Source organism: Paralichthys olivaceus, chromosome 18 (assembly GCF_024713975.1).
Source record: "Paralichthys olivaceus isolate ysfri-2021 chromosome 18, ASM2471397v2, whole genome shotgun sequence".
Lineage (NCBI taxonomy): Eukaryota > Metazoa > Chordata > Actinopteri > Pleuronectiformes > Paralichthyidae > Paralichthys > Paralichthys olivaceus.
This window is the reverse complement of record NC_091110.1, coordinates 5,932,404-5,955,020: the sequence shown is the minus strand read 5'-3', so window position 1 is coordinate 5,955,020 and position 22,617 is coordinate 5,932,404. Positions and strand designations below refer to the sequence as shown.

The window sequence follows — 22,617 nt, the reverse complement described above, 5'->3', positions numbered from 1 at the left end:
AACTAACTATCTGCTTGAGACTGACATTGTTGTGAAAAATTCCATGCCACAGGATTCATAACAACAAAATGAGTGTCAAAATATTCCTTTACTTTCTTTATCATAGGTGAAATAGGAACAAAACCTTACTGCAACGGTCATGGAAACTACAGCACTGACACCTGTGGCTGTGTGTGTGAGCCTGGCTGGAAGGGACCCAACTGCACTGAGGCCGAGTGTCCCGGTAACTGCCAGGACCGGGGCCACTGTGTGGACGGAAAGTGTGAGTGCTTTAAAGGCTTCTCTGGAGAGGACTGCACGCTCGAGCTCTGCCCTGTGGACTGTGGAGCTCATGGCATGTGTGTGGAAGGCATTTGCATTTGCTCAGATGGTTTCTTTGGTGACGACTGCTCTCAGACCGAGTGCCTCAACAACTGCAGAGGCCGCGGCCGCTGTGATAAGGGAAACTGCGTGTGTGACATACCCTGGACTGGCTTTGACTGCTCTGAGCTTATGTGTCCAAAAGGCTGTAACGATCATGGGCGCTGTGTGAATGGCACCTGCTACTGTGATGAGGGCTACACCGGGGAGGACTGTAGAGAACCCACTTGTCCTAATAACTGCCAAGGCAACGGTTTCTGTGTTGATGGTCGATGTGTCTGCACTGCCGGCTACAGTGGAGAGGACTGCTCTAAACTCACCTGCCTCAACGACTGTAACGGCAGAGGGACGTGCTTCAACGGGATGTGTATCTGTGACATAGGCTACCAAGGAGAAGACTGCAGCCAGTTAGCATGTCTGAACAACTGTAACAACAGAGGCCAGTGCATAAATGGACAGTGTGCATGTGATGTTGGTTTCCAGGGGGATGATTGCTCCGAGCTCTCCTGTCCCAGCGACTGCCTGCACAGAGGGCGCTGCGTTAACGGCCAGTGTGTGTGCGATGAAGGCTTCGCTGGCGAAGACTGCAGCATCATGACCTGCCCCTCCAACTGCTATGGCCGCGGCGAGTGCATCGATGGACGCTGCGCATGTCATGCAGGCTTCACTGGTGAGGACTGCGGTGCACTGAGCTGCCCAAACAACTGCAAGAACCGCGGGCGCTGCATCGATGGGCAGTGCGTTTGTGACGAAGGCTTCACTGGGGAAGACTGCAGTGAGAAAGCTTGTCCCAACGACTGCCTGGCCAGAGGTTACTGCGTTGATGGCAAGTGCATGTGTCAGGAGGGGTACTCTGGGAATGACTGCTCTGTGCTTGCCTGTCCAGAGAACTGCAACAACAGGGGGCGCTGCATCAACGGGAAGTGCACATGTGAGAGTGGATATGAAGGAGAGAGCTGTGCAGAGCTCAGCTGCCTCAACAACTGCCAGGACAAAGGCCGCTGTGTGAGCGGTCAGTGCGTCTGTGATGAGGGATACATTGGAGAGGACTGCTCTGAAGGTAAGAAGCTCTGTTAAGTTTGGTCCAAATATACAGGAAAAAAAGGTTTTTGGCAGTTTTTGATTCTTTCCATGTGTCAACTAGATGTAGTATATGAGCATATCCAGAATGATGTCATTTCCTTCTTGTCTCAAACTACACTCACAACTCATTCTGAGAAACTATTTCAGTGAATTTAAAATAAGGTTCTGAGTGTGTGTGTTGTTGCTGTCTGCACTTTGTTCGCAGTTTTTTGGCGGCTCCTCACACCACAGCCAGATGTGGCTCTGCAGTTTACATTAGCGTTCAGTGGTGGACATTTAGTGATTGGGGTTATAAGAAAGTGTCAGCAATTTTTTTTCCAATTTTCCAGTGTCTCCTCCAAAGGACCTTAATGTCGGCGAGGTCACCGCTAACACAGTGGACCTGTCCTGGAACAACGACATGTTGGTGACAGAATACCTTGTGACGTATGTACCCACCAGTCCTGGGGGTCTTCTCCAGGAGAACACAGTTTCTGGGGACAAAACTTCCACCACTGTTAAAGAGCTTGAACCTGGCATCGAATATCTGATCAGTGTCTATGCTGTCCTGAGCAACAAGAGGAGTGTCCCTGTCAGCGCCAGGGTGGCCACAGGTACCTCACAGTCATAGAGTCGGCTGGTTTAATTAGAATCACTATGGAAAAAGATGAATAACTGTTTTGATTGTTGTTTCTATATCTCCAGCTCTCCCACAGCCAGAGGGTTTAAAATTCAAATCAGTGAGAGAGACCTCAGTTGAAGTAATTTGGGACCAGCTGGACATCTCCTTTGATGGCTGGGAGATCTATTTCCGCAACACGGTCAGTCTGCACATCACTTTTGAAGGCTTGCCCGAGAATTTTTATGATCTGACAGGGAAAGGCAAAGTGACAGGTTCTGCCAGCTTATTGGAACTGTCAGCAAAACATGGATTTATTTCAGCACTAACCATTAAAATTATTTTGACATATGGAAAAATTCAGTGAGGGCAAGTCTGGACGTCTTACATCTTCGGGTAAATCCTTTTTGCTTTGAATTCAAGCCAGTAACTTTAAAAGAAATTAAAGTGCTTGCAGATAAGAGGTCTTCCTAAAGTGAACTGCCTCTGCAGAGTTTTTACCAATTTTAAAATGTGATTCCATACAGAGTCACGTTCAAAGGAAAAATGAGGATTCCAAACATATCTTAACTACTTAATATATTATTTGTTTATACATTTCAGCAGGAACTTGATTTGTTTCATGAGAATTTTTTTTAGTTTCAGGCATTGGAGGAATCTAAATACCTGGAGTTTGTAGAATAATTCTACTACAGCCAGTATGTGTCTTACCTGTTTTCCTGTGTGGATGCATTTTACTGGATGTTTTACATTGGTTTATGAATCATGTGTCTGTGCAGAAAGAAGAAAATGGAAAAGTGGTGAGCACCCTTCCATCCTCTCAAAACCAGTTTCTCCAGTCAGGCCTGGGACCAGGACAAGAGTATGAAGTCTCCATCAACATCATCAAGAATAACACAAGAGGACCCCAAACAACCAAAACAGTCACAACCAGTGAGTTTCACGCTGGAAAAGAAAAACATTTTCTCAGCACACTGATTATCTAAAGTCAGTTGGTAAATCATAGATGCTCAAAAACCTATCCTGCATATCCAGCTAATTTTCCTGCTTTGTCTGGCAGCAGTTTGATTGGGTACAAATAATCTCCACATCAGTTGAGCTTGGACTAAAAAAATACTATAATGTCATAGAGTGAAATTCCATAATGAAGAGTAAAAACAGGAAATCCCTGCTGGCTCTATGTGGTTCCATCTAACAGATTTTAGGTAAAGAGTAATAACTCAAGCAAATTGAATTTGAGTCAAGCATGACCATGTCATAGTTCTCCCTCTAAATCTTCCTCTTAGCTCTCTTCCTCTGCTCACTGAAACTTTTATTGCAGTGTTACTCCATACGTTTCATTGTGAAATACTTTCAGTTGCCAATGCAGTAAGTACGACACGCCAGGCCAAGCAATCATCTTTGTGCATGGAAAAGTGATTTAGTTTTCAGATCTGTGTCGATGGACTCCCTGAGTATCGCACCATTTCATTTCTGATGTCATGTATTTGTTTAAGCTGAAACTTGACACTGCTCCCAGGAATGAATGATGGAACTAAGGCTAAATCTTGTACCCCCTGAGGTCCTATCAGGAAAGTCCCAAAACATAAAATGATATCTCCTCCATACGTAAACACAGGAGATTTGTCAGATAGTGAACACAAAGGCACAGTGCAAGGAAACATTATATTTTATGATAGTATTTCCTGTTTTGAGCCAATCTCAGGCTTTTGTCTTATGAGAAAGCCAAGGTAAGTTTTACATGAATTGTTTTGTGTACTTGAACTTTCTGCCATACAGACAGAATCTTGGGCTTGCACCTCTTTAGACTTAGATGTTAGCTAGTTGACTTATTAATTTAAAGGCTTTCTCTTTGCAGCTATTCCTAGAGATCAATCCTTTGATAAGCTATGCAATTCAGCCTTCTATTCATGCACAGTGAAACTTTTACTCATGGTCCAGACCATATATAGCAGCATTTTGGTCTCAGCTTGAAAATCGCAAATCTTCATTGTTTGTCAACAGTGTGACTCTGTTTAATTTCAGTCATACGGGTTTATGTTCCTTAAAATCCAGATTGTTTTCTTTTGTGATTCTTTGACAACCAAGAGCACCTCCTTTCACTTGGAACTTACTTCTACCTCTGCTACTGTACTGCAGCTTTAGTGTTGTCCCTAAGTTTTTACTCTGGATAAAATAATCTGTCAAATGAGTAAATGTAAGTATACTTTTCTCCTTAAGAAGCTTTAAGGAACAGTTAATTTATTTTGGGAAATGTGTTTATTTCACTCTCATATTTATGGTAATTAAATATGAAGCCAGCAGCTGATCATTAGTTTAGCATATAGAAAGGTGAGTATTATTCCATCCAAAGCTAAAACACTATGAATCTGTAGCTTGCAGCTGCTTATGGTTTTGTCTGCAACTTTAAAACTTGATTTGTGTCAACCATGTTCACAGTTGTGTCATTTTTATTGCGCGTCAGACATTCACTGTCAGTAATGTTATTACCAGGTATTGGATAGTCAAGGACATCATTTCTCCAGCATATTTTCTCTCACACTCAAATATGTTTCACTTTTAACACCTGCCACCCTCACATGACCTCCTTCCCCAGAGACTGACGGCCCTCAGCAGGTGGAGGTGAAGGATGTCACAGACTCCTCGGCACTGGTGAGCTGGACTCAGCCAGTTGTTCCTATGGACAGAGTCACCATGTTTTACAGGCCAACTTCCGACCCCTCAGACGAAAGCAATGCAGAGATTTTCCCCCCAGACAAGCAATACAGCATCGATGGTCTGAGACCAGACACTGAGTACACAGTGATGGTCTCCTCCAGCAGTGGAAACATCAGCAGTGACCCTGTCATCACCACTTTCACTACAGGTAGGTTTGTCATAGCAGAAATATTTCCATTTCATTTACTTTAAAGCTGAATATATATATATTAATTAATTAATAACAATTGGATTGTAGATTGTGAGCCACACTGTTCTACTGCTGTTATATTTGCAAAAAAACCACTATTTCAAGCTGTTTAGCTTTTTTAAGATATAAATGTAGATGAAAAACAAACGTATGGTTTAATATTCTTCTTTTAACTGGAACACCAGATTTTTTAAAAAATATTACAAGAAAAACTTCAGTGATACCACACAGTTATTTTACAGTATCAATATTTATTAAAAGATGATTTGGGATGCTCATATATGTTTTTCATACTGTGGCCCAATGTCTAATAGTAACTGAAATGAATACATTTGTTGTCTGTGTAAATATTAAAATACTATTGGATTGTTATATTTGTATCTTAGCTCTGGATGCCCCCAAGCACCTGCGGCCCGTGTCTCAGACGGACAGCAGCATCACTCTGGAGTGGACTAACAGTCAGGCTGATGTCGGCATCTATCGGGTGAAATACACCCCGATCTCTGGAGCAACTCACGGTGAGGAAGTGTTCCTGCGAGGACCAGGAGACACCACAAAAGCTACTATCACTGGTAAGGATCAAATAGATGAACATTTACTTCATTAAGTATGAACATGCGAAAGCTCAAAACTTGAATCTGTCACGCCATGGATAACTTTTCTTGTGTATCTCTGTTCGGCAGGGCTAAATCCAGGGGCGGAGTATGGGATTGGTGTTACTGCCATGAAGATAGAGAGAGAGAGCCTCCCAGCCACTACAAATGCAGAAACTGGTGAGAGGCGCTTTCGAGCAGCTGCACAAACACTCTTCCTTCACACCCGTCATAAATACACAGGCCTATGCCCACATAATGCTTCTGCTTCGAAGCTACGCAGTAGCCTACTCAGAGACGTGTACCCTAGGCAGATGAGCCTTACGCCATATCCTGACATGCACCAATCACATTAGGCAAGGTGATTAGTCTGCTGGTAGCATCGCATCTCCAGCAGACTTGCCGCTACTTTTTAATTGAGTTAAAGGAACGAACACTGTCTTTCTTTTCTTTGTTGCAGTTCTTTAAAAAAAAAAAAGTAATTGCTCTTCAACATCTATGAATAGGCTATGTGAGCACGTACGGCAGAAGCCTTTTGGTGACAAAACAAAACAAATAGAGTGAAAGGTAATTAATGAGTTGTGTTGGGTATGCAACACAAGCAGAATTACATGCAGTTAAACATACTTATTTGCTTCATATTATTATTGTCACTTCTGTCAGACATCGATCCTCCCAGAGATTTTGAAGAAGTCGAGTCCACAGAGACCTCCCTCACTTTGAAGTGGGAGAAACCTACAGCCAAGTTCGGTGGCTACAGGCTGGTATACGTCTCCAGAGACGGCCAGGTCGAGGAGGTGGAGATCCCGGCCACTGCAACGAGCCATGTCGTGACCAGCCTGACTCCTGGAATGGGCTACACTCTCACGTTGACTGCAGAGAGGGGACACAAGAGAAGCACGCCTGTCATCCTGTCTACAGCCACAGGTGGGTAGAGAACTATTTTAATGCAGTTGGATCTTTGAATCAATGACAACACATGCCATTTAAAATAGAAGAAAATGTATTTTTCATGCAAAATAAGCTTTTATGTCCCTCACATTTTAAAGGTTTTGATTCATTTAAAGGGATGGTTCCCTTTTAGCTGGTAAGTATAAGAGTGTTGGGATCAATCAATAAATTGATCAATTGTAATGTCATCCAGCATAATTTCACTCATTGATTTAAAAACCTCAGTGTTTAGTCAAACATGTATCAGAGCTTGATAACATTGGAAATGCACACTGCTGCTGCTTCACATTAAAAGACTTGAATTGATGTAATATAGTGACTTTTGTTGTGAAGCAGCCACAGGAAAGGGTTGTTTGTCACTGAGGTTCATGCCGACCACGATCATTCATTCAGAATGCTTCCACAAGGCAAGACAATATTTGTCACTTTTTCATCCCTGAATAATTTCTTTATTTTTGCAAGGGCGTTACTCAAGAAGAGTTCGAGCAGTCGATCTTTTAAATCAATCAGGACTGAAATCTTAAGGATTAAATCTTAAAAAACTGGGTTTTGGAATCAAAAGTAAAGAGATATAATGGCTGGAAATAAATCTACAGCCAATAGCTGCAATGAAAATGGGATGCACTTTCACCTAATCGATGCTGTCTTCATTTGTGCTTTTTTGTTTTTCTTTTAGCCTCGTTCACATTTTATTTAGCTGATTCAGACGACGCTGAGCTTACAACTCTTACAGCCTCGGAGGACAATGTGATTAGCTTTGTAAATTTAGAGCCCTCTGAGTCCCAGTTCTCTGGGATGGAGTCTGAGGATGAGCTTGGAACGCTGACTGTTTCAGGCATCACGTCTGATGGATTTGACCTCTCATGGAGACTAAAGGCTCACAGCCTTTATGATAGCTTTGCAGTAGAATATAAAGACCCTCAGCGATTATGGGATGTGAGAGAGGTCCAACTTCCTGGAAATGCCACTGGCTCTAGATTTGAAGGCCTGGCGCCATTGACAGAGTATCAGATAAAACTTTATGGAATAACAAGTAGCCAGAGATCTGCGCTACTTGAAGCTGTTGCAGTCACAGGTATAAGCTTCTCTTTGACTGAATATTGACACTTTTGTCACCATCTCTTTTTAGTGGAAATTCTGCTGGCCTGACATTAACATCTGCACTGAGTGATCCACTCACAAGGGCCAAGTTCAGGTCTGAATTCCTAAATGTGTCCTGAGTGCATCCTGAGATCCATCACTCAGACCATGTTCGTAGGTGGTCTTGGATATATGTCACCACATTCTTTTCGCTGTGTGAACTTGAATGCATCCTGGGCCGCAGCCTGGGCCAGTTTCATGATATATCAGACTCATTTTTATGATCCAAGCAGGTGTGGACAGACCAACCTGAATGCTAACTGCTTGTGATCATATCTCTCAGGAAGGATGTTAATACCAGGTCTGACAGATAAACTCAGATAGTTTCTGAGATCAGAGTAGTGACGTGATTTGCATGCTGGCTAACCATCATCTGTAAACTATAGCCTGATACAGTATGATGAAAAAAACCCTTCACAAAAACTCATTCAACCTCATCTTTATCATTCAAGGCTTCCGCACTGCTGCAAAATCTTGCTTAAACAAATTCAACCACTGGAAGAAATCTACAGTCTTCTCCCTGAGTCATTGTTGGCTTGGGTTACCGTGAACTGGCTGCACTCATTACTTCTTGCATTTGAACTTGTCAATGCAACCATTTCTTTCTCTGGAAACTACCATCTCAATCCACCTCATTCTTTGTAGTCTTTCCCATTTACAAAATTTGATGATTCTCTGCCAGTCAGAGAAAATTACACCACACGTCACTCGCATGCCAAAAAAGTGACTCGACAGTTTGTCTTTAGGTCAGCAGGAACGTAATGGCTGTGCATGGCTTTTCCATGAAGACTACTGTGTACTTCCACTGTGGTGGGCTACTCAGAACCTTCAAATAATTAACAGCACTGACTCAGGTGCTGTTAATGCCTTAGCTGTTGCTTTAAGATATAAACTGGGATCCTTGAGAAACAGTGATAATAATCCGGAATTATGTTTATTCTATTATGTGCAAAAATATTTGTGTTTGTCTTTGCAGGTTGCTTCTTGTTCACTTCTCAGCAGAGCCAGTAACACATTTAATACTTTAACCTGCTTTTTTTCACTGTAGCACCCGAGCCTACCTCTCCAGATGTACTTACGCTGAGTATTAAAGATGCCACAACAACCACACAGTCTGCTCTGGATAATGACACAATTCAAACCACAGATCTCCTCCATCCTGTAAACACTGAGCCTCCTTCCATCTCTGATACTGTTGTGATGAGCTCAGGGGCTGAAAGCTCAAACATGGATGTACTTGGGGACTTAAAAGTCACAAACGCTACCTCCACTAGTGTAAGCTTGGCTTGGTCTGCGCCCAACGAGGCGTTCGACAGCTTTATGGTGGAGCTCAGTTCTCCATCAGGGGTGACACAAGCTCATGTGACTACATTACCAGGAAATGTGAGGAAGGCTGAAATAGAGGGTTTGACCCCCTCGACACATTATGATGTTACTTTACAAGGGCTGGTGGATGGAAATCGATCTTTGCCTCTCAAAGTTTTTGCTACTACAGGTACATGAAGCAGATACTGCATTCATCACAACCCATCACCATCATCTCATGAATTTATTTTTTTCACCTAAATAAATAATGTGCCTTGTGTGACAGTAATGTTTATAATCCATCTTGCCATTCAGTTGACCCGCTCTGATCTTTTTATCTACCAGAGGAGCTGAAGCCCATGGTGGTGAACCTCACCATCTCTGACATTACATGGGACAGCTTCACTGCGTCCTGGACCCCCATGGTTGGGGACTTTGACAGCTTTGTCATTGAGGTAACAAACTTGGAGAATTTCGCAGAGAGCCAGAACCTCTCGCTGTCTGGAGACGCTTTCAGCCTGGGCATCCCTGGGCTGAATCCCAACACCAGCTACATGGTTGGCCTGTACGGGATGTATGATGGCTCCTTCCTTGAGCCTGTGTACAGTGAAGCCACCACAGGTACCTGCAACTTCGAGTGTTGCAGAGTTTTATCCTCTTTAACTCTTTAACATTCTTACTTTTCTTGGATTTTTAACAATTCTTCAATTTAAATTAGAATCTGTGCAGCCAACACACACACACACATACAAGACCCACCCTGTTGGGTTGACGTCTCGCTGCATGAATCCAGAACATAATAACCTAATTCCTGTGACTGTCCAACACTCAGCCACAGTGAATTGAACTGCTTCATCCTAACCAACATGCCATGAACCGATCTTTACCCTCCAGCCACTGTTTCTGCCTCGCTGAGAGAGGGCAGGGTGATGGGCGCCTGTGCCTCATCACCGAGCCAAGCAAAAGCCCCTCAAATGTTCACCCTTTACCCCCGGACTGCTGCCTCCATCCCAGTTACCAAAGTGCATGAAGCCCCAATTCCCCCTCCCCCTCCCTCTGTCATCCCCTGCATCGTGGTCCAGTTTGACGCTGATGTGCTGCAATGATTGCAAAGGCAAAGCAATAACTTCCACCCTCCAATGCCTGTCACCCAGTGACAGCGTGACCATCTCATCCCGTCCCATCAACCCTCATTCAGTGTGTAATTGATTAACCTTGAAGGATCATTTGCCCGTGAATGTATTCAGTAAGTGCTCACAGTATGCGTGAGTTTCAGTGGCGTTTGAGCTCTGTTAGTTTGTGTGAATGATACTGACGTAGTTTAGTTTTGTCGATTCTGATGAAGTTTATTTTCACAGAACTTCACAGTAAATATCCTCATTTCCTTTTGAACTACTAGGTGGCAAATGATTAAAACTTCTTTACCATATCAAGGTAAAATGCTATTTCATCTGCAGTTAAAACTAACGCCATTTTGATTTACAACTGAATGATGCCTAAATTGTCTTCTGCATGCTTGCATGTTACTGATTATATAGTTGCATGTACAGAGATGTTTTAGCCAGTTTATCTTCCTCTGGGGCAGTCCTATTCTGCTGGGAACTGCCCTCCTGCCACATTATTGATCCTGTACTCGGATCAAATCTTGCTCCATGTGCATGAGAAAGATTTTTTTATCCTGTTTTATTTCTTCCTTAACCACATTTTCTCATTTAAATCAACACTTGCAGGCCAGTATTCTTCGCCTATTTACCATGACGGCTTTTTGTGTCTTTCCTCTTTGAGTGGTAGTCCATGAGTTGTCATTATCAGTTTTATGAAAGAAAATAGGTTTAAAGGGTTTAAATTTCAAGCTGCTTAGGTAGTAATGGTGGTGGACATTCAATATGCATTTAATGCAAAAACCTTGGCATGTATTTAATCTTGTATGAAGCCACTTCAGACTATCAGGAATTGCAAGTTGGTGGTGGTGAGTGTCCTGAAGCATTATAAATATTTTCATTTGATGAATCAAACCAACAAGCTACCAGTCACACTTCTTCTTTATAAGTTTTACATGTGTGTTCTGCAGAGTGGTTTTTAATGAAAATCTAATAATGCTTTCTTTCTTTAGTGAATCAGCCGGTGCTTGGCAAACTCTATATCTCAAACTTAACCTCAGAGAGCTTTTCAATCCTGTGGAACGCCACTGAAGGAGAGTTTGATGGTTTTATCCTGGAGATAATTGATTCTGATTGGCTGATGGAGCCAAAGGAATGTAACATATCCCGCAATGATAAGTCCTACAAAGTCACAGGGCTCAGGCCCAGCACTGATTACATAGCCTACCTCTATGGGACATACAAGGGATCCCGAACCAGTGCTGTCAGTATTGTTGCATCAACAGGTATTTAGATTTTTTTCCTCCGTCTTACAATTAATAGAATTTTATAATATTCCTATTAAGTAAACTTCATTGTAAATTCCGGCCTGTGTGCATACACTGGACATTTAAAAGATACACATATATGCTTTCTAGCGCAATAAATGAATCTCTACTATATTTTCTCTCCCCTGTAGCTGAAGAGCCTGATTTGTCCAGGCTAGTTGTTTCTAACATTACCTCAGACAGATTCTTTCTGTCGTGGCGGACAGGAGAGAAGCCTTTTGATAACTTTATAGTAGAAGTCAGGGAGTCCGCTTTGCCCTCGCAGGCAATGGGGCGCGCTCTGCCAGGAGACGTGCGCTCCACAGTCATGGCCGGGCTCAAAGCGAGCACAAGCTACAACATAAAGCTGTACGCCAGCACTGCTGGCCAGAACACACAGCCTCTATTTGCTATAGCTTCAACAGGTATCACATCACACGCGCTTCTTAACACTGCATGTATCAAACACAATGTTGCGTTGTAGTTAACCGCACAACTTCACTGAAAAGCCGTGTTCTGTTTTTCATTTAGAGGATCTCCCACAGTTGGGGCCCATAGCTGCTTCATCTGTGAGTCCACATAATCTCAGCTTGTCCTGGAGCACTGTGTCAGGCCATTTTGATGGCTTTGTTATCCGGGTCAGTGACTCCGAGCAGCAGTCTGATCCACTGGAGTTCAGACTGCCTGGTGAAATCCGTAACATTACAGTCTCTAACCTGGTGGATGCCACAGGCTATGACATTGAACTGTATGGTATTTCTCACGGGCGCCACACTCCCTCTGTGTTAGCCCACGCCATCACAGGTACTATGTATTTTACTTATATTTTCAAATCCCATCACTCGTACGTGTAAATGAAAACTGTTTAAAAATTGTATGTTATTTTTTATTTATTTAATATTTGACTTATCGATTATCTTTTTAGAAAATATTGTTTTCCAATTATTTTTTTTAATTAATTGTAAGTTATTATTTTAGTTTCAAAACATATTCTTTATCTGTAGGGCCAAAATCCAAAATGCATTAAGAGCAAATTTGACTTGCATTATAAGCCACTGTTATTTTTAATTAAATTTTTAAAGATTGAAAGAAGCCAAAGAGTTGAGACATGGATAAACAGACTGTTAGAGAAACACCATCTTTTGTTAAAAGCTTTGAAAGAATCCGACTAAAATTAGTTTCTCATATTTCTCATTAAAAAAAAACAAGGCTGGGCAGGGGGTGCGTTGAGTTGCCTTAACAATTATGACCACTAGATGTCTAGGTTGATTTCTATTCAGGAAGAGCAAACTGCTTTCTCTCAAATTTCTACTTCATTATTCTATTAGAAGCTTTTATCTTCACATGTTGTGATGAATATCTTCTGTAGGAATGGCAAAGCAGCAGAGGTGATGTTTCATCACATTTCCATTCACTCTGAGCCCTCCCCCTTTTTTTAACGTGTGTTAGGGTTTTATGGCTCAGACTGAAAACTCAAATCTTAGTCTCTAAATTAAGCTTTAAAAACCTTTGGGTGAGAAAGGAGACGTATCAATCTTTCCACTATCTGTGACAGAAATATAAAGCACTATGATGTGTGTCAAATTTGCCATTAATGTGTTTGGCCTTTAAATTCAGGAGGTATTCTATTTTTAATAGATGCCTATTTTTGTCCCTATGAAGTTTAAAACCTCACAGGAAGAACAGACTCTTTTTGATTTGCTTTTGCAACCATTGCACACATTACGCTCCTAATGGAATCTCGTTCCCTTTCCCACATCTGTTCCCACTCACAAAACAATGAAACCCGCTCCCCTCCAGCTTCTTTGCCTAAAGTGGAAAACTTGACCATTTCCAACATAACCCCCTACGGCTTCCGTGTGTCGTGGGAGGTGAAGCAGCAGCGGCAGCAGGAGGATTCACCCCCCTCTAGTGGGGGCTTCAGCCACTTTGATATAGTGGTGACAGACTCCGGCTGGCTGCTGGAGCCTCAGGAGTTCACTGTGCCAGGGAACCAGAGTCACCTGGACATCTGGGGCCTCATCACCGGCATAGGATATGAGCTCAGGCTGACTGGGGTGTCAGAGTCAGGGCTTCTCTCTCGGCCTCTGAATACAGTGGCTGTGACAGGTACCACCCACAGTTCAGTGCAAGGCCCCTCGTCTTACTAAAAAGTGCAACTACTCAGTGCATTTTTACTGAAAATCATTTAACTTTACGATCTGAATATAAAGTTTCACCATCACAACTTGGCTACTCTATAAATTGTATAATTCTGTGATATCAATGCACTTTTAATGGTAATTTAACCGAGTAAAGGTTTTACCAAGATATCTTTAAATTTGGCTTTATTATTGATTATTAATGCCACGTTTCGATGGTGAGGCTTCAGCTCACCTAACTAACCCTAACACGGATTTACAACTTATCTCTTTTGTAGAATCATCTCTCTCTCCCTTTGTTCGAGACATTTTCTTTGTATGCAGTTTCGTCACCAGGAGAAAGATGTAGAGCTCCCAATTTTTTCTTCATACTTCCAAAATATGAGCAAGCAAATGTTTGTTTTCATATTTGAAAATGTGTTTTCCTCTGGATTTTTGATTGGTTATATACAGGAAAACACACAGACACTCTGAGCATGAAATGTCTTATTATTATGATTAATCTAATTTTTGTCCTTGTCTTCGAATGCACTGAATGCACCTCAGCTGGCCTTGAGGACGCATGGTGACCTCGTCTCAACCAAAATTAGCTGAAATCCTTCCAACAAATGAGATAGAGCCTTTTATAGAATGTGAATCTGTTAACTGACATGAATAAACGCCGAGTAAAAACCATATTGTCTCTTTCACACTAACGGATGCAAGAGCATGACAGATGGTGGTGGACAGAAACATTTGCCATCTGGAAACCTTTCTTGTCTTTCTGCTGACCTCTTCCAAACTGAGCCAATGTCTTTGGCCGTCTCTCACAAGTTGATGATTATTTCTGGGAAAAGACCAAAACCAACACAACGTTCTGTTTCCTTGTCTAACCAGAGGCTGAGCCGGAGGTGGAGCATCTTTTTGTCTCTGACATAACTGCCGACAGCTTCCGTCTGTCGTGGGCGGCAGATGAAGACATGTTTGACAGATTTGTGATTAAAATAAGAGACAGCAAAAGGCTAGCCCATCCTAAGGAGTACAGTGTCCGCGGTGACGAGCGAACCATGGTTTTAACTGGACTCATGAGTGGCACTGAGTATGAAATTGAGCTTTATGGTATCACATTGGACCAACGCTCCCAACCTATCACTGGGGTTGCTCAGACAGGTATATGAAAAACACTGCAGATTGTTAAGTTCTGTACTAACTACTAAACTTTCTGAGGTTTAGGTTTGCAGAGAACTAAACCCACATTCCTACTAATCATCTTTCTTCCTCTGCTTCAGGCTCCATGTTTAATGGAGACATTGTCTAAGTTATTGTTGTTCCCTTGAGCCAAAATTGTGTTTTTCTATTGGAAATAATTTATTCACTTGAATTCTCTATCTGCATCCATTTATTCAGGCCTGAGCACTCCAAGCGGAATTCACTTCTCTGAAGTCACGGATTCTTCTGCCGTAGTTCACTGGTCTATGTCTTCCTCTCCTATGGATACTTACCGCATCGTCTATGTGCCCTTTGAAGGAGGTAAGATGTCGATGAAAGGTTTTTTTGCATTTCTTCTTACAGATAAAAAGTTCATAAAGACTAAGAACTACAGTGCAGCTCACTTATGGAAAGTGCACTAAATATGAAATGCATAATCAGACAACTTCATTTCTATTGTACAAACAAGGCTACAAAGTGCTTTACAATATACATGGGAGCAAAACAACATAGAAATATTAAAATGAAACAACTTTAAACTGTTATTTAAGATAGGACATTAAAATATTTTCCTATAAAAAATTGTTAGGCAAGTAGCCTCAAGTTCCTGATGGCAAAAGCTTAGTCACCATTAGTTACCAGCCTTCACTTAGGAACTACTAGTGTTGATCTGTTATATAACTGGGGGCCAGACCGTGCTCACCTTTAAAGGTTATTTAAAGAATCTTAAAATCAACCCTAAATTGAATTGGCATCCAATAAGGGGAGGTGAAGATTGGATAGATATTGGCCCAATCCTCTATCAATCAAATTTTATTTGAATAGCCCATATTCACGAATCAAAACTTGTGTCATAGGGCTTAACAAGGTGTGACATCATCTGTTCTTAACCTTCAATAAGAGTGAGGATGCTTAGTGTTGGTTGTGAAAAAGCATTTCTAGCTGATTTGAGCAGTTAATTTTGATATGTGATGTTTTTAGTACAGGGCCCATACTTTGTCCTCTCTACTCCACAGGAAGCCCAATGACTGTGACTGTGGACGGCAGTGTGTTTGAGGTTGCGCTGCCCAACATGATCCCTGGCAAAACCTACCAAGTGACTGTCAGTGCTGTGAAAGGTCTGGAGGAAAGCGACCCCAGCACAGACACTGTAACCACAGGTCTGCTTTGTTTCTTTCTCATTTGACTCTCGTAACCTTTGTGTCTGCCCCTCTAACTCATACGTGCATTGGCATCAGATCCTAGAAAATGTAACCGAAGCTACTCCCTTTGTGTTCCTGTTTGTGTCTTCCAGCTCTGGACAGACCTCAGGGCCTGATTGCAGTTAATGTCACTGACACGTCAGCCCTGCTGCTGTGGCAACCGTCTGTGGCCACAGTGGATGGCTACGTCATCACCTACAGGGCAGATTCAGGTGACACTGTTTAGCTGTAATGTTGTTTTTCTTCAGGAGCTCAGTAGTAACAGTGGGTGATATGTGTAAGAAACATCTCTTCCTCTGACATTGCTTTTCTTCTATCGTGTTTCTTTTCTTTAATCCTGTAATTTTATGAACTGGGTGTGCCTTGTCTTGCAGTGTCCCCGGTGGTGGAGCATGTTTCTGGAAACACTGTGGAGTTTGAGATGGGCTCCTTAGTTCCTGGAACCCACTACACAGTTGGAGTTCATGCCATGAAAGAAGCTCAGAAGAGTGGATCTGCTGTTACTGAATTCATCACAGGTGAGTCTAGAGAGGAGACGTGTCTGCATGAATTCTGTAGAACCTTTATAATGTAGAAGATATATTTCATCATTATTGTACATATTTTAGTTCCTTTTATTTTTTGCAAATCGAGAGTGATAACAATGCGACATAAGTAGTGACACACAGTGAAGATTTGACAAATAGTTCTCTTTTATAGAAATGTATAGCGTTCCAGCTCATTGTTTACCTGCCTGGTCCACAGTTTAACTGTTGTGGTTTACTGTCATCAGTCCCCATGTGTTATTTTCAGCTGCAGAAGGCAAATGTTGTTAAAGACAGACACAGTCAGAGATTAATCTGCAGTGTGACTCTGTATTTGCAGATGTGGACCCTCCTCGTGATCTGACAGCTATAAACATCCAAACTGACAGTGCTACTCTGACGTGGAAACCTCCGCAGGCTGCTGTGACGGGTTACACACTCACCTTCTCCTCTGCTGATGGTGTAATCAGGGTACGTTCATCACTGTCAACAATGGTGGTTTACTTGTTAATGTTACTGAGGATTATTTTCATGACATTAACTTTCAGATAGATTTCATAACCTCTTGGTAGAAGTAACTTTGAGTTAATTCCAATGTGAAATTAACACCCTTATTGAAACTGACACCTGATTTGATGCCCGTTGTTATTGAAAAATACAATATTTTCACTTTGTCAATCAGGTCTAGTCACTTTTTGTTGCTTTCTTTACAGCACATAATAACAAATTGCAGCTATAAAAATAAAAAATGATAGGACTTTGATATTTGTTCTATCAATTGTTGTGGAATCTCTAAAATGGTCCTGCCTTTTTTGTAAATCCCTTGTGTGTACTTGTGTGTTTCTGTGTGTGTGTGTCTGGATTCAGGAAGTGGTGCTGAGCCCGACAGCCTCCTCTTACAGCATGGCTCAGCTCACTGGTTCCACAGAGTACAGTGTAAAACTGCAGGCCATCGCTGGGCCCCAGAGGAGTCGGCATGTTGCCACTGTCTTCACGACCAGTAAGCATGAAACACCATGCATGTACTTTTTTTTTATTCATTTGTGTGCAGTGGACTAAGATGAAAACATTTCCTCATGTATTGCACTTCAGTACAACTTTGAGGTACTTGTACTCTTCACTTCATGCTACTGTCTACTTCTATTCCATTACATTTCAATGATAAATATTTCATTGTTTAGTGCAATATCTATAGTTTCATTCTCAGATTAAGATGTTGTATAACATACATATGTTGAGATTATAAAACAAGATTAAACAATTTGTTCCCACCTCTGACCCTTAAAAATACTAGTTGAGCTGCTTTTCTTGTCTCAGAAAACTACAAGTTGATATCTGGTAAACATCCAGTGAAGTGAAATAATTTGATAATTCACACAAACATTTAAAATATGTATTTATTTATTTGTTCATCTCATTAATCATCTCTGAACCTTTTAGATTTATATTTGACCTTTTACCATTTGTCTTCCTAAAACTAAAGGAATACATCAGTTACATGGACCAGAATAAGGCATTTACTTTGGATTACCCTTAAGTACCATTTGCTGATCATTTTGAATGCAGCGCTTTTACTTAGTATTATATTAGAAGTAGTAAAATAACAGTATTTTTATTCTGTGTTGTAGCTGCTTTTACCTAAGATAGGTACTTTTTAAACCTCACTTGTTTTTGCTACTCTTGTGAAGGGTTATGCAACTGTCCAGATGCACAGTAGAGAGTTAGAACTTCTAACCTAAATTCTTTTCATTAAATTCGATATCCCAGTCACATCACAGGCTTATTTTTCGTTCTGCATGAGCATCTGCTGATGGAAACTCTTTTTCCATTCTTTCCTTTTTCTCAACCTTCTTTCTCTCCGAGGTCCATTCTCTTACTCAATAACATTTACAGTCTTGTGCATTTTTCACGTAACAGCAATAAAGATAAAGCGACTGTGTCCTCTGCGGTCTGTAAGATGATTTCTTTTTAACATGTGCGTTTTAGTTGGACAGTTGTTCAGACGACCCAGGGACTGTGCTCAGATATATCTGAATGGAGAGACGACCTCTGGTCTATACACAATCCATGTGGGAGGAGAGGAGGGCCAGCCCATCCAGGTTTACTGTGACATGACCACAGATGGCGGAGGATGGACGGTGAGGAAATCAACCTGCTGGAAGCTTTTAACAACCGCTTTGACACCATATTTCATATTGAGTTAGATATGATCAAACCAGTTATGCAGCACCTGATTGTAATGATGCAGCATCACAGTGACCTCGGCCGTGCTTGATAAAATTGTTGTGACACTCGCAGGTTGCCCTCAGACGCCAGAATGGAAAACTGGAGTTCTACAGGAACTGGAAGAACTACACCGCTGGCTTCGGTAACATGAATGATGAGTTCTGGCTGGGTAAGAACACTTGTCGTTTAGCATTATTCACTATGCATCTCTCTACCTCTCTCTTATTACCATCTCAGACATATTAAATCTGGGTTACAGGTCTCTCCAACCTTTATAAAATGACATCCTCTGGGCATTATGAGCTGCGAGTGGACTTGAGGGACAAAGGGGAAACCGCCTACGCCCAGTATGACAAGTTCACGCTTGCAGAACCAAGAACACGTTATAAAATCTACATAGGGGCATACAGTGGAACAGCAGGTAGGTTCTACTTAAAGGAGTAGTTGTACATTTTGGGAAGAACGCCTAATGGGTGAGAAGATCCATATATGCATGTCAATATGTCATAAATGTGAGTTTCCATCCACATGTTTTTTTATGCAGTTTTACTTTGCACATAAACAAAATACTTGAGTGGAAACACCAGAAACCCAAAGAAAAGGCCAAATATAACAAAATGGAAAAAGACTTAAAGTAAATCCTCCCACACACAAAGCATGATACTTAGGAGATGAAAAATTGTTTCAGTTTATAATAGTGAGGAAAAAGGATCAATCTGAATCTGTAGCAGGTCTCCTTCCTCTGCAGGTCACCCGACACAAACCAGAGAAACCTGCTTTTACTGTCAAATGATTTAAATATAATCTAGAATAGCACTCAGTAGATACTGGTGCCAACAACAGCCCCCTTCTGAAACCATATTTGAAGTTCCAGATTTTTATTTGGATCTGCAAATCATGAATTTCAGTCCCCAAACAAACTTTTTCTTTTCCTCAGAATCTGTAAATTATTCTCTGAGAAATAAAGAAAATGTTGAAAACTGCCTGGATTCTTTCCTCACACTTCCTTCCACCAAGTTTCGTGGAAATCCTTTTAGTAGTTTTTGTGAAATCCTGCTAACTAACAGACAGACAGACAAAATCATAACCAAGGTAATAAGCAGAAGTTGTCCTGTGGCTCAGCCCGGCTTCTGCGGCTCACAGGGTCAGTTTCAAAACAGTGTGGTGTGTCCAACTTCATCTCCCACGTCCAGCACACTACTAGATTTAAGATAGGGAGTGATTAGAAAAACGTGTTCCCTTCAGATGGGGCCAAGTTAGCTGTCAATCTGTTTCCAGTCTTTATGCAAAGCTTCGTACTAAACACACAGAGATGAGTGCTTTTTCTCATCAACATCTCTAAAGACATTTCACAAGTATATTTCCAAAAATGTTAAACTCTCTATTTGTCTGGTTTAGTTTTTTACATTTTTCTGAGCTCCCATGTTTCTGTGCATTGAGTCAATGGTACAAGAAGATGGAAGCTTTACTGATCAGTTCTCATCTTCATCAGGTGACTCCATGACTTACCACCAGGGTCGACCATTCTCGACCTATGACAACGATAACGATATCGCTGTCACCAACTGCGCCTTGTCCTACAAAGGTGCATTTTGGTATAAAAACTGTCATCGCGTCAACCTCATGGGGAAATACGGCGACAACAGTCACAGTAAGGTACGTACGGTTCCAACATGTTTCTTTTAACTTGTCGTTACAAGTACAAAATTAAACAATGACTAAGAAACACCCTAATCTATGTCATTATACCTTCTGTAGTAAATAAAGTCAAATATATATCCTAGTCTCTGTTGGATGTATGATATAGGCCCAAGATCATACAACTACATTGTGGGGACAAACTACTTGGGTTTATTAGATATCTTAGACATTTTCATCTGATTTGTTTTTCTGCCTCTTCACAGGGAATCAACTGGTTCCACTGGAAGGGCCACGAACACTCGATTGAATTTGCGGAGATGAAGATCAGACCAGCCAACTTCAGAAACTTTGAGAGCAGAAAAAAACGATCATAGACTTGTGAACCACCTCCTCCTTCTCCTCTTCCTCACCTCCTCCTCTGCCTCACCAGCGGTCATGACCTTTGGTGTCCCCTCATCTTTAATTTCTCTCTAAATTACTCACAAACCAAGGTAATCACACTGAATGTAATCAGTTCTGGCTGTGAGAAACAAACTTGGTCAGTTTACGCCAAAGAATTTTCCAATTGGCACCGTCAATTTTTTTGTCAATATTTCTGTGTTCCAGGGGAAATTAGCTTTTAAGTGTGAATGGACATAATAGAGCATGTGTTATAGGGACCTAAACAGCTGTTCATATAAGAAGTAATTATAAAATTGTATAAATGAATCCACTGAATCAGTAACATGTCAAAGGCACATATAGTCGGAAGGCGTCGGACCACATCCTTCACGTCCGCTGAGGTCAAGGGAATTTAACTCATGTGTTGCATTAGTTCAGTTCCTCCATCCTCAACAGAGTTATGTTACAAAAATAATCAATTAAAAAAAAAATAATAATAATTTGTTTTATTTCCAAATACTCTGCTAGGTTTCATGGAAAGAACCATATAATTTGTGTAATTTTGTTTAAAATAGAGTGATGACTTTTGTAAATGCTGAGAAAGAACAACTGTGAGACTTTTATTCAGAGGAGATCAGCTGAGCTGAGCAGAAATATTTAATGTGTCTGCAAACAAACATCATGCAACGGTTGGATAGTCAGTGGCAGATCTAGGATTTTCCTAAATCTGGAGCCACAAAGGGGACACAACTTACACTGAGGGGCCAATTGTGTGTCAAATACAAATCCTTATTCAATAAGTCACTCCTTGTTTACTGTTAGCTTTGAGCAGAGCCACACATCATGAATAGGAAATGTGGTCCTTGTTAAGCACAATGTGAACTTCAAAAAGGTTCAGAAAAAAATAAGAAATAAATTCAATAAATTAGTAACAAATATTCTCTGGCGTTTAAATGGAGCTAATTATTTGCTATTAAATTTCAGAGCATGGTCAATACTGAACCCTGCTGATGAACTAAAACAACAATCTTTGCTTTGTCTTTCTTTCCTGTGATTAGAAACAAACCACATGGTTCTTTCCCAGAAACTTACATGAAGTTAATGATGAATTAAGGGACCTGTAAAATGAGGCCTAATATAAATGTATGAAATCATATATATTAATCAGCAAATAAACTCCATGAAATGTTGCCATATATAAACTGTACAACTGGGATATTGAGTGTATTTGTAGGCCACTAAGTTGAATCCATATTTAAAATTTGATCAACACATTTTGATTAAGAAAAAAAAAAGAACAAATTGGATGCCCTGTAAGTTTTAAGAAAAATAAAATTTTGTTTGATAAAAGTGTGTGTGAGCTCTTTATTCCTTAGCACACATTTAAACCGTTTCCATAGTTTCAGTCCAGCAGATGGCAGTGTTTACTCTCCATTAAACTCCGGTTGGGCAACTAAAGTGTGATGAATGTGGTTGTCACACAAGATTAGTCTAAAAAGCAAGAAGCATAAATATTGATCATTGAGGTTATCTGCAGGGCTTAAAAAGTATTAAAGACATTGAGGTCAATTCTAAAAAAAATTGCCTGGAAGATTTATAAAGTCTGGTAACACTTATTAATGTATCATTTGCCATCATATAATGTGAGAGAGGATATAACTGCTAACAGATAATGCAAATTAGCATATATATATATATGACTCCACTTCTTCCCACTTTTTAGAAATAAAACCAAAATATCAGATTTGAATGCATCCTACACATTTGTCAACCAATCATCAGTCAGACTCAGCTGTCAATCATGTTTCACCAAATTCTTTAGCATCAAAAAATGAATTAAAACCAAACTTATCAGAAAAGAAATAAGAATGAACTCAAACAACACAAACCATATTTGTGAAAAACATGTAATTTGACTTTAATGTCCATGTTGGAAAATATGATTATACTGCAGCCAGCCACCAGGGGG

The 22,617-nt window shown here is 40.9% G+C and overlaps 1 protein-coding gene across 7 annotated transcripts in view; it reads left to right on the top strand.

Moving 5' to 3' along the window:
* Nucleotides 1-21,998, top strand: part of tnca (tenascin Ca) — a 45,490-nt gene extending 23,492 nt beyond the window's left edge. For 3 of the 7 annotated variants that reach the window (XM_069513776.1, XM_069513774.1, XM_069513775.1), the window contains 27 exons: nt 107-1,420; nt 1,773-2,036; nt 2,128-2,243; nt 2,821-2,974; nt 4,638-4,907; nt 5,336-5,521; nt 5,633-5,722; nt 6,206-6,469; nt 7,170-7,568; nt 8,682-9,128; nt 9,284-9,559; nt 11,052-11,324; nt 11,498-11,770; nt 11,877-12,149; nt 13,146-13,454; nt 14,363-14,635; nt 14,873-14,995; nt 15,691-15,834; nt 15,969-16,088; nt 16,251-16,394; nt 16,741-16,871; nt 17,268-17,400; nt 18,387-18,538; nt 18,699-18,795; nt 18,886-19,047; nt 20,119-20,282; nt 20,531-21,998. In XM_069513776.1, the coding sequence (XP_069369877.1) occupies nt 107-1,420; nt 1,773-2,036; nt 2,128-2,243; nt 2,821-2,974; nt 4,638-4,907; nt 5,336-5,521; nt 5,633-5,722; nt 6,206-6,469; nt 7,170-7,568; nt 8,682-9,128; nt 9,284-9,559; nt 11,052-11,324; nt 11,498-11,770; nt 11,877-12,149; nt 13,146-13,454; nt 14,363-14,635; nt 14,873-14,995; nt 15,691-15,834; nt 15,969-16,088; nt 16,251-16,394; nt 16,741-16,871; nt 17,268-17,400; nt 18,387-18,538; nt 18,699-18,795; nt 18,886-19,047; nt 20,119-20,282; nt 20,531-20,641 (6,662 nt within the window). In that variant the 3' untranslated portion in view covers nt 20,642-21,998. The remainder of the gene's footprint in view (nt 1-106; nt 1,421-1,772; nt 2,037-2,127; nt 2,244-2,820; nt 2,975-4,637; nt 4,908-5,335; nt 5,522-5,632; nt 5,723-6,205; nt 6,470-7,169; nt 7,569-8,681; nt 9,129-9,283; nt 9,560-11,051; nt 11,325-11,497; nt 11,771-11,876; nt 12,150-13,145; nt 13,455-14,362; nt 14,636-14,872; nt 14,996-15,690; nt 15,835-15,968; nt 16,089-16,250; nt 16,395-16,740; nt 16,872-17,267; nt 17,401-18,386; nt 18,539-18,698; nt 18,796-18,885; nt 19,048-20,118; nt 20,283-20,530) is intronic. The other 4 variants (XM_069513779.1, XM_020082281.2, XM_069513777.1 and 1 more) reach the window with 3 other exon arrangements.
* The last annotated feature ends 619 nt before the right edge of the window (nt 21,999-22,617 follow it).